At 36.9% G+C, this 15,531-nt stretch overlaps 1 protein-coding gene across 8 annotated transcripts in view; it reads left to right on the forward strand.

Moving 5' to 3' along the window:
- Window positions 1-15,531, forward strand: part of SOX6 (SRY-box transcription factor 6) — a 373,678-nt gene that overhangs the window by 129,837 nt on the left and 228,310 nt on the right. For all 8 annotated transcript variants that reach the window (XM_032112424.1, XM_032112416.1, XM_032112420.1 and 5 more), the window contains one exon: window positions 12,195-12,438. In XM_032112424.1, the coding sequence (XP_031968315.1) occupies window positions 12,199-12,438 (240 nt within the window). In that variant the 5' untranslated portion in view covers window positions 12,195-12,198. The remainder of the gene's footprint in view (window positions 1-12,194; window positions 12,439-15,531) is intronic.

Genomic DNA, 15,531 nt, shown 5'->3' on the forward strand with positions numbered 1-15,531 from the left:
TCTGCCCAAATGTGTGCCTCCTGATGGGCTGATGGGCACCTGCCCTGGTCCTGTCACCTCAGCCCTGTTCTGCATGATGCCAATGCCACGTGGAGGCTGCCAGAGTGGTTGTGTGCTGGGGACTGAAGTGACCTCAAATAATTAGTGCAGAGTTTGTGCCTGCTGTGCTGGGGGTCTTACATATTTGGATGACCCCCCTGTCTCTTTTGTGACCTTGCTCCACAGGAGCTGCTGAACTGCAGTGCTTTGCCAAGCAGCAGCCTAAGAATTCATGTTCAAATTAAAACATAAATTATTTTTGTTTTAGTAGTTTGTGTTTGATTCCTCCCCAAATTATGATCTGCTATAAGCTCTTATGCCAGTTAGAGAAGTAATTTTTGGGTTTTTTTTTTGAAAGTGCTTGTCTGTGTGAGTGAAGAGATCTTGTTATTTTGAATCAGTTCAAGAGCAATACACTTTCAAACTCCTGAGAGCAATGGGTACAGTCCACTACTATTCCTAACCTACCTTGCTATTTTTTGCATTTCTCTGCGATGAGTGTTTGGAGGAATATTATCGTGTCACATGATTCCTGCCAATATTGTAATGGGAGTCAGTTTTTCACGGAAAACACAGAAATTCCACACTGCAAAAAGACCCAATGTAAATTTTCAATGCCAAGAAGTTGTTAAGGATATATCTTTAGATTAATGAATGGGATTGTGTTAACCTCAATACAACTACTCTGATTTAGAGCGTCTGAGGATCCGACCCATTCTCAAAAGTCCGTAACAATTCTATGTCTGTGTCATAATTCCTGGATTAAAAGATTTCTTTTCAGTTCTATTCATATTTGGATTGGAACCACAGGCAATGGACTGTCTTGTTTTTGGTTTGTGGTAGTGAGGATAACTGTACCAGCTAAACCTGCCTGCAAAGCTGTGTGTATGCAGTGTATGTGTTATGTTCTGTAGACAATGCTTTTGAAATTGTTAACAGAGCCCTCAACAACTGTCCATGAGAAAACGAAACTGTTCAAATCTGGGTTTAGAAGTAATAGGCTGCACATATTATGCACTGTTTACTTGTCTATTATAAATTACTATCAATAAACTTAAGTGGGAAACTGTTATAAAATATAGCTCTGAGCAAAAATTGATATTGTTTGAGAAGATAAGACTTCCTTACAAAGGCAGATCGTATGTTTTATCCTTAATATATAGGAAAAAATAGGTCAGAAATCAAAACCACAATAAGGCCCTGTATATTTCAATGGTACACATACTGTACCGCAAGTTATAAAAGAATATCTCAATATTTTAGTTAAAATCACTTGCAGGGGATCTAACTGGATGTGCAGATTAGTGGTAAAAATATTTAAAATCACTGTCAACATTTTAAGTCTGCATTTTAGACCTTCGGTCTTTTTACTTTCTGATTATTTGGAAACAACTTCATCTGAGCTTTTGGTTCGTGTGCCTGCTTGTGTTTTCTTTTGTATTCTTCTAGTTGTTCTTCATTATGTTCTTTGACACATTTAAAATTACTAACACTGAACTTTGAGCACTCAGAAATGTGGAGCAATTCCGAGCTTGGCACTCTTCACCTTTACTCTTATGATTGATTTTGATATGCATGCTTCCTTCTCCTTGTTAGAGAGCAGATGCTGTATTCTGTAACCTTCCATGGAAGCGGGATAGCCGAGGGTCCTCAGTTATTGCAGATTATTTCTTTTCAACAATTTTGTGGTGCTTTAGAGAACTGAAACCAAAAGATGGAGAGTCTGTAGTTTGCTTTGCAACTGATGCAGTTTCAGAGTTCTGCATGCAAGGACTGCTGCTGCTTGATCTCTCCAAGCTGAGTGATGAAGTGGTGTAAGTTTCACCTGTGACAATGACTTTTTAATGTTCTCTGATTCTTTTTAGTGCCCAGTCCAGATACCTTAGTGAATTTCTTAAAAAATACAAAACTTTATCTGGGAAACTGGTTAGTATTAAACAATTTATTCTTGTAACTAAGTAACAGTTAAAATGCTTGATGTTAAATATGTCATACTAAGAATTTGAATAACAATGTCTTATTATTTCAGGCTTTTTTAAAGGAAGTTAAAATTGGTAGATATTTCACCTGTGGAGCTTGTGAAAGGATAGGAGGTTCAAAGTCTCAAGAAATTGAACTTTAAATTGTTTGCACTTAATAGCACCTGATTACCTTAATTAATAGAGGAGAAAATATTTTGTTTTACTTTATTTGAATTCTTAGAGTGTTGTAATTATTTATCTTCTTTCTTCATATTTTCATAGTGAAGATAATTAAAATGAAAAGAAAAGGGTCCCATGCTGTTGCCCAGCCCAAGCAGTGGAGAGTTTAGGGGGAGAAAAAAAGATGTTACCACACTTGTTCTTGGCCACATTGCCCATCTAATAGGGGTATTTCTCAAATGTTTCATGGGTAGGCATGTAATCTTTTTCTGAACAGAGTGCTGCTTCAGACTGCCCTCTCCTTTCTCCCAGTAGTAGCTACAACTCACTGGTGAATGAGGTGATTCCTGTAGGGGTCTGTAAACACATTTTAGGGTTCCCATTGTGCGCACAGGTAATGATGATATTGTGTAGATGTTAGTTCAAAACAAATAAATATTGTACACAATGCTGCCTTCTAAAAGCCTTTTTGTAAGGACCCTGAACAAAAATCAGAACTTCCTAAAGTTGTAGAAAAATGGGCATTGTGTCTAGTTACGTTTTATCTGACCAAAATACTTGAGCTTTTAAAATTGTTTTGGGTTTTTGCTACCTCCCTTTCTTCCTCTGTTCCCACTGGTGCTGTGTTGTGTGAGTCAGTGCAGTGCACAAGAGCAGCCATCAAAGGCCAAAGCCTGGGAGCAGGTTGCAGCTGGAAATCCAGCCTTTCTGTGTTGCACTTGAGCTCCTGTGGATGCGGCACCTGAGACAAGGCACAGCAGGAATTCCCAGTTGGATACGTGGAGCTGCATCTTATCCTCTTCTGCAAGGCTAACAACATATAAGTAGCCCTTGTGTCTGCTTTATCCAAAGGGTTAGGATTATATCTGACTCTGGTGCAGCTGTGCGGGGTGGAAAAAAGCTCCTTGACCATTACTGCCATTCTTTAATAGTTCTTCAGAGAAAAGCTGATGTCAAAGACTGATTCTTGGCTTTGCATAGTTTGCTCTTTTCTCTTCTTTTCTAACTTGCCCGTAGCTGGTGAAACCTCAAAGAATATGTGAAGGTGATGTGTTTACACCAGTAAATGTACAGGGACTTTGTGTGCGTGTTAGTAGTGAATGGAATATCAACACAGAAAAGATAATCCATGATATCACTCGACAGTGCAAATTTTTCAAGAAGGGTTTAAGTTTAGTTTCATTTCTGTGAACCAGATGAAAATAGTTTTCCGTGTATATATCCTACCTAGGACACTCTTTTGTAGTTTATAGGATGCCCAGAGCTACTGTAGATATAAAACAATTTCTGGTTATTAGATCTCTGCATCACCAAAATGCAAATTTCACTCCTGAATATGTAGGCCACTTGCTGAATAACCTCAAGAAATATATGGTGAAAATGCTATTTTTCATGTATTCAGATTACCTCCTTCAAAGGTTTTCCTCAGGTTTTTAATATCCTGAAAGTCCCAGTTCTGAGGCAGACTGCAGTTCAAACTTCATTTTCACTTCTCAGAGTGAAGTCATTTAAATAAACAAATAAAAGTGGCACGTCATGTGTAGCTTGTGCCAAAGTACGCCGTGTGCCAGTTAGAATTAATTTTTATGAAACCTCACATATATGAGTTTATAATAACAACAGTACAGATACATATACTCGTCCCTAGCAACACTGCTGACCCTTGCAGTACTTTAAATGTGCACAAGTAAAATCCCAGCACAGTTCTGACCTGTGTTTATTTTTAGTGTTTCGTGAATCACCTCCTTTAGCTGTTTTTTCTATTTTACAAATAAATCTTATTGCTAAATAACACTAGGATATTTGATAGTGAGAATAAAATCTCTCATCTAAATATCTCTTTTTTTTTTTTTTTTTTTTTTTTGGTGTGTGTGTGTGTGAGTAGCCAGATGGAAATGTTTACCCTTTAGAGAATTTTAGATCTGATGTTTTTGTTACATTTTGTTTCTCCCTGGTAATTGTGTTGGCACTTTGCTGATCTCAAATTGTGTATTATTACAATGGAGGGTGACAATTTGATTGTCTTCAGTTGGAGAAACAAGCAATTTTATATTCACTGGGCTGTCAGGTAGCAGTACCTCACAATACTAAGAGCTCCTGGCAATGTGGTTTGGCACCTATATTTAAGTGCTTCGATGCTTGCATAACCTCTACTGAATCAGAAATGTTTTGCCAGCTAGAAATATTTTTAGGCTTATAGTGTAAGGTTTTTATTAAAAAGACAAATCTGTAACTAAGCTGCAGAGCTATTGTTTTGTGTTACATGGAGGTACTAATTAGGTGCTTTACTGCAACAGGCTACAGGTGACCCTGCAACTAATGCTTCATTTCTCTGTCTACTGAGGTGCTTGGTTTGACTTAGAGATGAGAACCAAAAGTATGGAAAGGTGGGAGTAGAAGGCAGGAGAAGGGGAGAGAAGTCTGACTGTATCGATATTTTTGTTCTGAAATGCAGAGAGATGGCATGTGACCCCTCACACCTGTAGGATTGAAAATTAATTGTTTCGCTCATTACATGGAATCTTAAGCAACTTCTGAAAATGTAGGAGGGAAAAAATGTGAGAATGCTGTATCTTGCCATTGTTTCTCATGGAGCATTGAAAGGATTTAATGAACCTTTCAGGAACTTATGCCCACCAGGTTTAAGTGTGGTCAGGAAGATTTTTTGTTATTAAAACAGCTTCTTAACTGGCTTTTTAAGGGGAAAAAAAAAAAGTATTGTCTTCTGTGTAAAGTCTCAAAGTCTAAACTTGTTAAAATAAATTTTTCTTAGTACTTTTAGGCATCCTTTATCAGAACCATTTGTATAATCATCCAGATAAACAATTAAATCATTCTGATCCATAAAAATATGTGGATTAATGCTTATTTATAGCAAGCATTGTTTTAAAATTTTGTCTTTAAGAATTGCTTTTATTTATATTGTCTATTCTCTTACTTGCTGCCTAGAGAAACAAATCCTAATAAGTTGCTGATGGATAAATTCTTGGCACGCTCACTCTTGTTCCCATAATTATTGGTAAAGATAGCTGGGAGTCAGTACTGCTTTTTTTTTTTTTTTTCTTTTTCTTTTTCCAACAGTAAGAAATTGGATATCCAGAGACACATGGCCCAGTCACAGGACTTTAAAGGCAGCCATCACCGAGAAGCTAATACCAACCAATTAAACAGAGGTGGTTACGTGATGTAACATTATCAGGAGAAACAATTCATGAGTCAAAGCATTCCAGGGCATATGAGCTCCAGTCCAAAGAACAGTCTCAAGCTGTTTAAATAAAGTGACAGCAATATTGTCAGCTAAATATAAACTATAGAAAATATTAACTACAGTGACCGAAGATGAGCACATCCCAGGTGCTAAATGACTATTCTTTCCCTGCCCTTTACTGCATTCAACGTGGGTTCATTCACCCTAGGCGTTTTCAGAGAGAGCTTCTGTTAGTGGATAAAGAGGATGGAGTATTTAGCCTGCTGAAAAGATAGGTTGTAATTTTGGCATTTTATGAATCCAAACAGACAGTTTTGGATTTTCACTGAAAAGTTCTGAGGGGCTGTGAGACTGTTTTGCTACATCCATTTTGATGTTTTCAACAACTAGGTGAATAGACAAGAGCTCATTCCCTAACCCTAACTGTTCACTGTGGCTGCATGGTTGGGAAGGTCACTCTAATGGCAGAACATAAGAAAAAGACTTTCCAAAAAGTTCCAAGGAGCTGGGGTTTTTTTCCTCACATTTTTTTTTTTTTTCAAATGAGAATAAATCCCATAAAAGTTGCTCCCAACTCTCTGAACTCTGAGGAAGTCTGAATCTGAAGTCAAACTTTGTGATTTGGATTAATATCTATTAGCAGAAATGTAATTTGCCTGGATTGGAAAAACAAATGCAAGAATAGCTGAGTGTGTATCTTGGGAGCCGTGGGTGTATTGCTTAGCTCGATGCTTATTTCAGCCAGAGATTTGGGTGCTCAGTTAACATTATAGCTGTCATTTCTTGAATCACATTTGCTTCCACTCCCCCTCCCGCCCTTTTATTTCCAAGGTGGTTCCTGCGATTACCATAAACTCTCTAATCTTGCAATGCTGTTTATGATCTACATGTAACTAATTCTTGTAGAATTCCTGCAGAATGAAGCCGAGGAAGAGCTTGAGGGAGTAGATTTGATTGGCCTGAGGGCTTGCTGTGACTCAGAGCCAGGAACAGAAACCGAGAAATTCTCTCCCATTGCTGCCTTCTCAAGCTATTTGGGTTTTATGCACAGGGATTTATGTTGGGGTGTGGAGCCCCAGGAGAACAAAATCTTTTACTAACTGTTCTATTGTGTTCCTAACTCTCCTTGAAAAGAGAGATGAGATTTCATAATTTTAGAAAATAGCTGTTTATTCTAAACTGGCAGAAAAATTACAGCATTAGCTTTACAGTGAGTTACGTTACTGGGTTCTGCCTAGAAAACATTGTTTTACAGGGGCCGAGCTGCAAAATATTTTGTCTATTGCCAAAGCACATTCATTTTTCTTTAAGTCTATCTGAACTATAATGCATCTAGTGTACCCCAGAGCTGAGCGCTGATTTGTGAGGGAGGGTCCTGCAACAATGTTTAATGTTATGAGAGGAGTATGCACATTTTAAAAGGTGGGAAGGGATAAGATGCTGTGGCTGATTTTTTTTTTACTTATGAACACCAGGTCAGCATAAAAGTTTAGAAGGAAATGCTTAAAAGATTATGAGTACTTTTAAAAATGCTTGCTTTTAATTTATTTAGTTCTGGAGTCACCAAAGCACTTAGACATGTGCTTAACTTTTTGAAACCGAGTAGTCCAATTTGAAATTAGTGGACTGCTTGCATACTTACAGTTAATCATGCACTTAAGTACTTTAATCTGGCACTTTGGGGAAAAGGAATGGAGACTGTTCATAAAAGCTCTGTAAGCGAATATATTTCTAATCTAATCTGATTCCAATCTACTGTTGGAGCTGTAGACCTGGGTTATGTCTCTGCTGCAGTCACTAAAGCAGGATGAATTAGTCCATCTGAGCACCATGCTACTGTAGTTGGAGAGCTATCAGAAGCAAGCTTGTTTAAAATTAGTTTGGATATCTGAGCATTACAAAGCAGTCATTTATGTGGCTGCAGTGTAGACATGCCTTTAGGTTTATGAATGCTTTGTGAGGGTGGAGCAGAGCAGAAGAGAGAGTCCCTGGCCAACTACAAGTCTGCTTTGTCATATATCTCGTTGTATTGCTCAGTTTATATGTTTTTGAAACAGTGTCTGGGCCATTGCATTGTTGTTATCTGTTGTTATACCTCGTGGCTTGATTCTGAAATGTCTGGCAGCTGAAACTCCTGGTCTCGCCTTAATTTCTACTGTAACATTTAATCATTTGAACAGTCAACAGGGATGGAAGACTTTTCAGGCTTTGGAGACTTCTCATGTCAGGACTATCAGCTAACTGTTTTGAAAAAGAGGGTATGAATTTTTTGAAGAGTTTGAGACTGTGGAAAAACCTTAGACAAAAAAGTATTAATATTTCTATTTAGAAAGGTATAACACATGCTGGCTGTAGGAAATAAGGAAAATCAATGTTTTGTGAATCTGACTGGCAGTCTTCATTAGGGCAGAGAGAATTTCTTCTCTGGTTTAAAATAAAAAATCAGGTCATATCTATGGCAAATGAAGCCATAGATACTGTGTTTAGCTTTTTGTAGGTAAAAAAACCCTTGGCAGTTTGATTTTAGCTTTACTACCTCGGTATTGAGGCTGATTGAGGTTGAGGTCCAATCCCTCAGCTTTACTGACCTTTTGATAAATCATCACATTTTGTTTATGTCTCAAGTTCAAAATGAGATAGAATTTATTCTAGTGTTGGAAAATACGAATCAAGATTTTTTTAAAATCTCAAACTTGAGTAGGTGATAGGACTTCAGTTAATTAGGGCCTTTTCCAACCTTTTCTCATCCCCATTAGATGTATTTTCCACCTTTAGTGATTGCTGTGTTCAGCTAATCTGTCAATTTAACCAAAGCAACAATTTCACAATGTAGTTTTCTTTCTGATTGTGTGCTGTGTAATCAATATACTGATATAATGTGAGTGTAATTTCCTCTCTTATTTTATCTCCACTGCACAGTATTATAAATAAACAGCTAAAAAAGAAAAAAGAAAGAAAAGCACCAAACAAATCTGTTGCATCTTCTTTTAAGATTGTACCACTGTAGACACTTGTTCTAGTAAAGTAGAATTGGACCCACTTGATTGCATTTAAATTTTTCATGCTTCAGCAGTTTGTCTGGGAGCACAGTAAAGAAAACCCCCCGAGCGAGGATAGTTTAGAATAATAGAACTTGATTTTGTGTATTATAGCGGCACCATTTGCGCTGCTGTAGTTAGGGTTGTGTCAGCACTTCCATTATAAACCCCTGTTTGCAGGGGTTATAACTAGGGAGATATTTTTTATCAGAAACTTTTTTTTTTAAAATCATTCCAGTGAGTTTAATTGATAATAGCAGAAAAAAAAAAGTAAAATAAATCATAATAGAAATTAGTAAATTTCTGATACCTTTTACAAGCCTTATTTATTATGAATATTGATTTTTTCTTCCCCTCTCAGCAGGGATTTTAGCAAATGCATTTTGAATATTTTAAACATAAAATTGGGAAGTTGTTATGGCTTAAAATTTAACTGCTATTCATGCTCATATTTTAACATTGAAATATTTTAACACAACACGCTGTTCTATGGCTTAATTTTATCATAAACATAAACTACTCAAATGGGCCAGAGTCTTCTCCACTGGAATTGAACGAGGCCTTGGAGTTATTGGCTGAACTCTGCCTTTTGACCTCGATGGAATCATGTGTTCAGAATTCTCCCAAATTGCTGGATAACACCCATCAGCAGAGTTTAAATTTGCTCTGCTCTACTGATTGCAAACCCAGGCATAAGTGGACACCCTCAGAAGCCATGTACAAATGAAGTATATTCATCGAAGTATATTCATGTGCTGGGAAAAGAAGGTGGAGGGCTTAACCTAACAGGCCTCTACACCTCTGTCCCTTTAAACCCAATGTTTTAAAACTAACAGCCAAAAAGTTACCATTCAATCTAGTTATTTTAACAAAGCTTTGGAGAACATAGAAGCCAAACACACACCTAAAACTTATGCCACGAGGAGAACAAGTGTCTGGGAGGCCTGCCTGAGCCTGTCTTCCCGGCTCCAAGACTATAGGTGACTGACTAAAGTGCATCATGGAAGGTGTCTGTCCATAATGCAGCAGTGGGGAAAAGGGGTAGGTGGAGCTAGGAAGCATTTGAACCCTGCTCTTGGTCTGTTCTCTTACTCCAGTACAGAAGAAAGTTGCTGGCCTTGGCTTGAGATTATTAGTCAATGAGAATTTGTTGATATAATTTTATTTTTGGTGTTAACAAAGTCCCTCTTCTCTATGTAATAAGCTTAACAGAACTTGAATGGAGATTTTTATTGAATTTTGTTTAAAACATCATGAATAAGAGGAAAGTATATTAGTGTACATGTCAAGGAAAAAATGTTTCCCCTGTAGTGCATTACCAGTAGATAGCTTTGCTGAATGGTCACTTGAGGAAACACCAAAAGCCTGTTTATGAAATAGAGGTGAAGCCTTTCTAGACTAATTATATTCAGCATGTAATTTCTAAACTTCAGTCTGAATTTTGATTTTCAATTAACATTCCCAATTTGAAGATAATTTTCTATTTAATGTAATTGCAGGAAATAATTTATTGGCTGATTAAGACTGAGGGCCCAGCCTTCCTTAAGAAAACAGTCCCTAACAAACCAGCCTTTAAAGCCAACTCGTAGCTTTGGACAGATTCAGCCTATTTTTGCAGCTGCAGAGTTGTGTTTAATTAGGATTGTGCAGTATTATTCATTGGTGCAGTTTGTAGTTGAAATTATTCTTAAGAGACATTTTCATTTCTAGTTTTGTGTCATGATTAATTTATGGTGAAGAAACAGCCATAGCTCTTGCTTTACACAGAAGCTTGTTCAGTATGAAACAGGAATGAGATCTGTTGAGAAGGTGAAAGAAAGGAAAAACCTTTACTGTGACTTCCAGTTTTCATGTCGGGTTTTCAAATTACATAAAGCATGACATATTTTTACGCGAGTGATTACATTAACGTTTCTCATTTTAATGAGAAAAGGGAAAGCAGCCCTTTTATTTTATCTTGGATCATAGCAATTATGAGCCAGAACCTTTTGAAGTACACACGATAATGCCGGGTGCTGAACTCTTGGCACGTTGTCTGTAGCATCAAGACAAATTCTTTAGCATAAGAAGAATGCAATGCACGGTTTAAATTCCTCAGTTCTGCTTATTGGCAACACTCATGTTAGACTCCCACTTACACTTAGGCTTCCCTAAAGAAAACACAAACCTTTTTTCCCCCACCAGTATCGAGTTTAAGAGGCAGGATTATCTCTATTTACAGAATAGTTATTCTAAATAGGTATCAGTGTTTTAATATGTTTCAAAGCACTTCAAAGCTTGTAATACTTTCATATTGAACTGTACATAATTAGATTAGTTGATCCTATATTAATTTTTTTTTCCACTGTAGGATACTAAATCTGAACTCCCTCATTAATTGTGAGAAATTTAGCATTAGCTGTTAAATCCTATGTGAAACACAGGCTGCTACATAAAAACTACTGTTTAAATTGGAATTAACTTAATTATTTTTCTTTGCACTTGATATTTCCTTCACTGTAATATTCATGAAAGCATGTGACAGATTTGTAAATTTAACTGTTAGTCTCAGATTTCCAGACCCTTTAATCAGTATTTATTTGTCTGTAGAAACAGTACTAGCAAGTTAATGATTTGCTAATTTGAAAAATGCTCATGTGGTTTCCTATGTTAACTGATTTGTGCATTTTTAAAGAAATGGTATGAAATCAATTATTGTTAAAAAGTAATTAAGGTGAAGATCTTATTCCTTAGTTTCTCAGCAATTTCAGTGTCAAGGATATTCTAAAGTTACTAAAACCTGGGAAAATAGCTAATATATTTTAGCTGTCCCTTTTCAGGTTTATTAATGATTGTTTTAACAGTTGCAGTTAATCTTACTAGAAATTTTAAATGACAGCGTTTTCAGATTTTGAGTTGAAGTCAGTAATATTTTCATCTAAGTGCAGAAACTGTGGCGAAAGCTGTGTTTGCATATGAGATGGTAGTAAGAGGCCATTATTAGGAAAAGGCATTTAACATAAATCAATGCATTTATTCATTGCACTTTTAAGTAATTTAAAGTATTTTGTTGAGCTATATCCCGTACTTCATGCCCAATATGAAAGGAAACATAATTATTTTAGATTTTTAGTTTGAACTGTAAAATGTTTCTAAGGTATTATCCATCCATTCAATAAACCTTTCAGGTTCAGAACACTTCTCATGTGAGCTCCTCGAAACACTTTCTGAAAGGTAAAACCAGGCAAAATTTTAAACAGTTTAAAAGCAATACAGCTTTAAACAAACAGCAAAAGTAATTAGTAAGCAGAATTTAAATGGATTTAAAAATTATTCTCATCTGAGTAGAAAACATCTTCTGCTTGCAAGGAATGAGGTCAGGTGAGCATTATGAGCTCTCTCCTTTAAACGTTTGCTTACAAGCTTCAGGTTGCTCATGGGAGTAAGAGTTTAAAAAATTGAACTCTTATAGAAAATCAACATGAAAATACCAATAAAATCACTATTTTCTTATGGCTGGAGAAAATGATATTGTTTGACAAGTCTAAATTAATAGAATGATGTCATATAACTTAACCCTAACCTTGTCTTGATGTCAAGGAATACTTTTCCTCAGAGTTTGGGATCCAGATCCCCAAACCTGTGCTTTTTCGGGTACTCGTGTTGACTGCACATGATTAATTTGTGACTGTTCTAGGCAGGTGTGATGCACTTAGAGGATTGTTTTGAGCTTGACTGTTTTCACTGAGCACCAATGTTTCCTTTTTGTCTCGTTTTCTTGTTTCGTAGAAGAATGTCTTCCAAGCAGGCTACCTCTCCATTTGCATGTGCAGCTGATGGAGAGGAAACAATGACCCAGGACTTAGCATCACGAGACAAGGAAGAGGGCAACAGTGATCAGCATGCAGCCTCTCATCTGCCTCTACATAATGTAATGCACAACAAACCTCACTCTGAGGAGCTACCGACTCTGGTCACGACCATCCAACAGGATCCCGAGTGGGATGGAGTAATCTCAGCCCAACACAGAATGGTGAGTTTCCCAGTCCTCACAGGGGCTTTCTAAATTTACTGTTGTAAGACACTGTTCACTCGTGATTGGAAAGACGTGTTCAGGTGTGAAGCTTTTTAAATGTTAAAGTGTTAGCAGTAGATCAACATCATATGGTGTAATTGTAAATTACAATTGTATAATCTACTTAAGTATACCGGTCTCTTTGAATGAGGTCATTTGATGGGTTCACCTTCTGAAAGGAAATGCATCTATTTATCATGTTTTCATTCATACCTTGATTTATGTCGTAACCTTTCTAGCTCGTATATTCAAGCATTAATTTCTGACAGGAGGATGTAGCTCACAACTGTTTGTCATCTGCAAAGTGTTGTGCTGAAGGAAGAAACTTTAATGTATTTTTTTTACTTGTCTCTCAGAAACAGGACCTACCAAACCTAGAATATTATATCTTTACACAGCAACAAAGAATCTGGCATTTTAGGTGACACAAACATCCTACTGTGTCTATAGGAAATTGTAACTTTTTGTGGAGGGGAAAGGTGTTTGCGAGTAGCTAGATCACCACTTTGTATACAGGTGATGTTAGAAATGATCAGAATTATTATCCCTATGCTCTTCAGTAGCCTAGATATAATCACTTAGTGGTTGGAATGGGCAGGCTGAATGAAGGCTGAATGGGCGTAGCATCTCAGTCAATTTATTTTCCTTGCATGTGTTTCTCAGAAACAGACTTAAGGTATGTGGAGCAGCCAGGTGTTCTGTAAATTTAGAACATTGTAATCCCAGACTCTTTAGAAAGTGACTTTCAAAAATCTTAAATTCAAACAGCTTAAAAAGAATAATCTGCCTTTTCAAAAAAATTATTCCCTATTTCTATTAAATATATATGAGCAGATTTTTTCAGCAAATCTTTTTTTTTCCCAGTACAAATCCAGCAGATTTCAATATTGTTAAGCACAATTGAAGAATTTTTTAATACCACCAGTTAAATAATAGCACTACAATAAGATTATTTTATTAATATAGTGTTGAATTTTTTTTCCTAAAATCCAGTTGATTCGAAAGATCAAGCCAAACCAGAAAAATGCTGTATAATCTGTAATGCACAGTTTAACCCAGTGCAGAACTTTCCATCAGGCAGGTATTTGGGTGATTTTTATGAAGATGGCAAAATTTTAACTGCAAAATTGCTTTAAAGAAAAATGATTACAGTTTAGCAATTTGGCAAGGTAGGTTGTAAGTTGTATTGATGGCTTATATTCAGAATTTTGGACAGAGAGTCGCTCTTTTGTCCAAGTTACGCAATAAGCACATTAGAATAATTTTAACTTCTGTGTAATCGGGAGGACAATCTGCATGCAGACTAGAAAGGACTGATCCTGTTTGTTGATGGAAAAAGTTAATCTGTGAATTCATCAGCTACTTCTCCATTCATTCAGAGAGGCAGGGGCACTCTTGGAATTTCGGTATTAGGACACCAATATCACTGACAAAATTACTCCATGTCCTAGGGAGAAAGGAACTCTTAGCTTCCAGCAGTCCCTCAATGCATTTTTTTTTTGGTTCAGCCTGTTCCTTGGAACTGGAGTGAGCTGAAATGGCCCTTGTGCAGTGTGATCAGTTGTGCTCATATTGCTCTGAAGGGGTTTGCAGTCCCAGTGACAGAGAGCAATGTCTGTTTCCTTTCCTAATGCTGCACTGTCATGTCAACACTCGCTGTACCTCTGGACAGGCACGAATCAGTGAACAGCTTATCATGTTTCAGAACAGGTGCATAAACTTTGCTTGAGAGACTTAGCACTCTGGTTTTCCTATCTCCTTTTTCCAGTAAATATTCCATTATATATGTAGATGAATGTCCTGAAAATCATTAGCAGTTTCCACAAGTCCCTTGGCTTAAATCTGGTGGTGGATATATGTCAACCTTATTTCAGGACCTCTCAGCTAAACCAAATGAATTTTTTTTTTTTTTCCCAGCTTGAAGCTGGGTATGGTTTACAAGGCTTGGCTACCAGTGCAGGCTGAAATTCTAAGACATGTTTTTTGGTTGCACTTAAAAGAGCTCTAAAACTTACAGAGCAAGATCCAAGTGTATTTACAGTTAGGTGACTTAGATGGCTAGTGAGGTCACAACAGTGAAGTGGGGAAAAAAGTGTTTTTCTCCTTGGGGGACTGTCATTTAAGTACCTTGTTCGATTTTTAATGATATTTTTTTTTCCTCACCTAAATATGTTCTTCATGAGCAAACATTTAAGCCTCTATTAATTGCATAAAGTTTCTCTGAAGTATCTCAGTCAAGCAGGCGTTTGTATTGTTAAGAAAGAATTCAGAGGTGCCTGCAACTATCCTGATGAAAACGTGTTCATACTCCTCAGAGGGAGGATAGATGTTTCTTTCCAGAAAGTCAGATTCCAGAAGGTGGGTTGGGCAATTCTGAGATAGGTGCTGTGGCAGTGGGCACTTTTTTACTTAATAAACCCGAATTCCCAGAAAGTAAGCACCTTTCTGACCTTTCCCAGACGGATCCTTTAGAAGCAGATTTGAAAAAGCACCTGTTCATAGCATTTACTCTGAAAGTAAAGACAGTAGCGCTTTCATTAAAATGCATCAATAATGTGTGTTGTCTGGTTAAAAGATAGTAAATTCAAAGAATGCTGTGTCGACATATGGGAAGGAAAAATTTCTCTTTTATCTGGTATCTAATTAAGGGCACAATCCTGCATCCTTTCTGTCCTTAAAACTAAGGAGTTCACTGGAATTTGAGAGAGCACACAGTATGCATCATAATTTGCTACGAGGGCTGTACAGATCTTAAGCTTAGAAAAGATACTGTAGGAGGGCAAGTTTAGTGAAAAAAATTTGCATTTTTACCCAACATTTATGGTACGCAGCACTTTCTGTAATGTAAGATACCTTTAAACTACAATGTGCATTATCAGAAAAAAACCACACTGGCTAGAAATGTTTTCAAACTTTCACTCCCTTTTGATATCAGGCATTGCTTTCCACTGAGTCCTTTGTGTATTCTGAATGTCTGGAAGCCAAAATATTTTGTTTTAACTCCCACTCTATAGTATTTCCCAGCTGTGTACTTATATGGTGTAATAAAAG

This window comes from Corvus moneduloides, chromosome 6 (genome assembly GCF_009650955.1).
Source record: "Corvus moneduloides isolate bCorMon1 chromosome 6, bCorMon1.pri, whole genome shotgun sequence".
Lineage (NCBI taxonomy): Eukaryota > Metazoa > Chordata > Aves > Passeriformes > Corvidae > Corvus > Corvus moneduloides.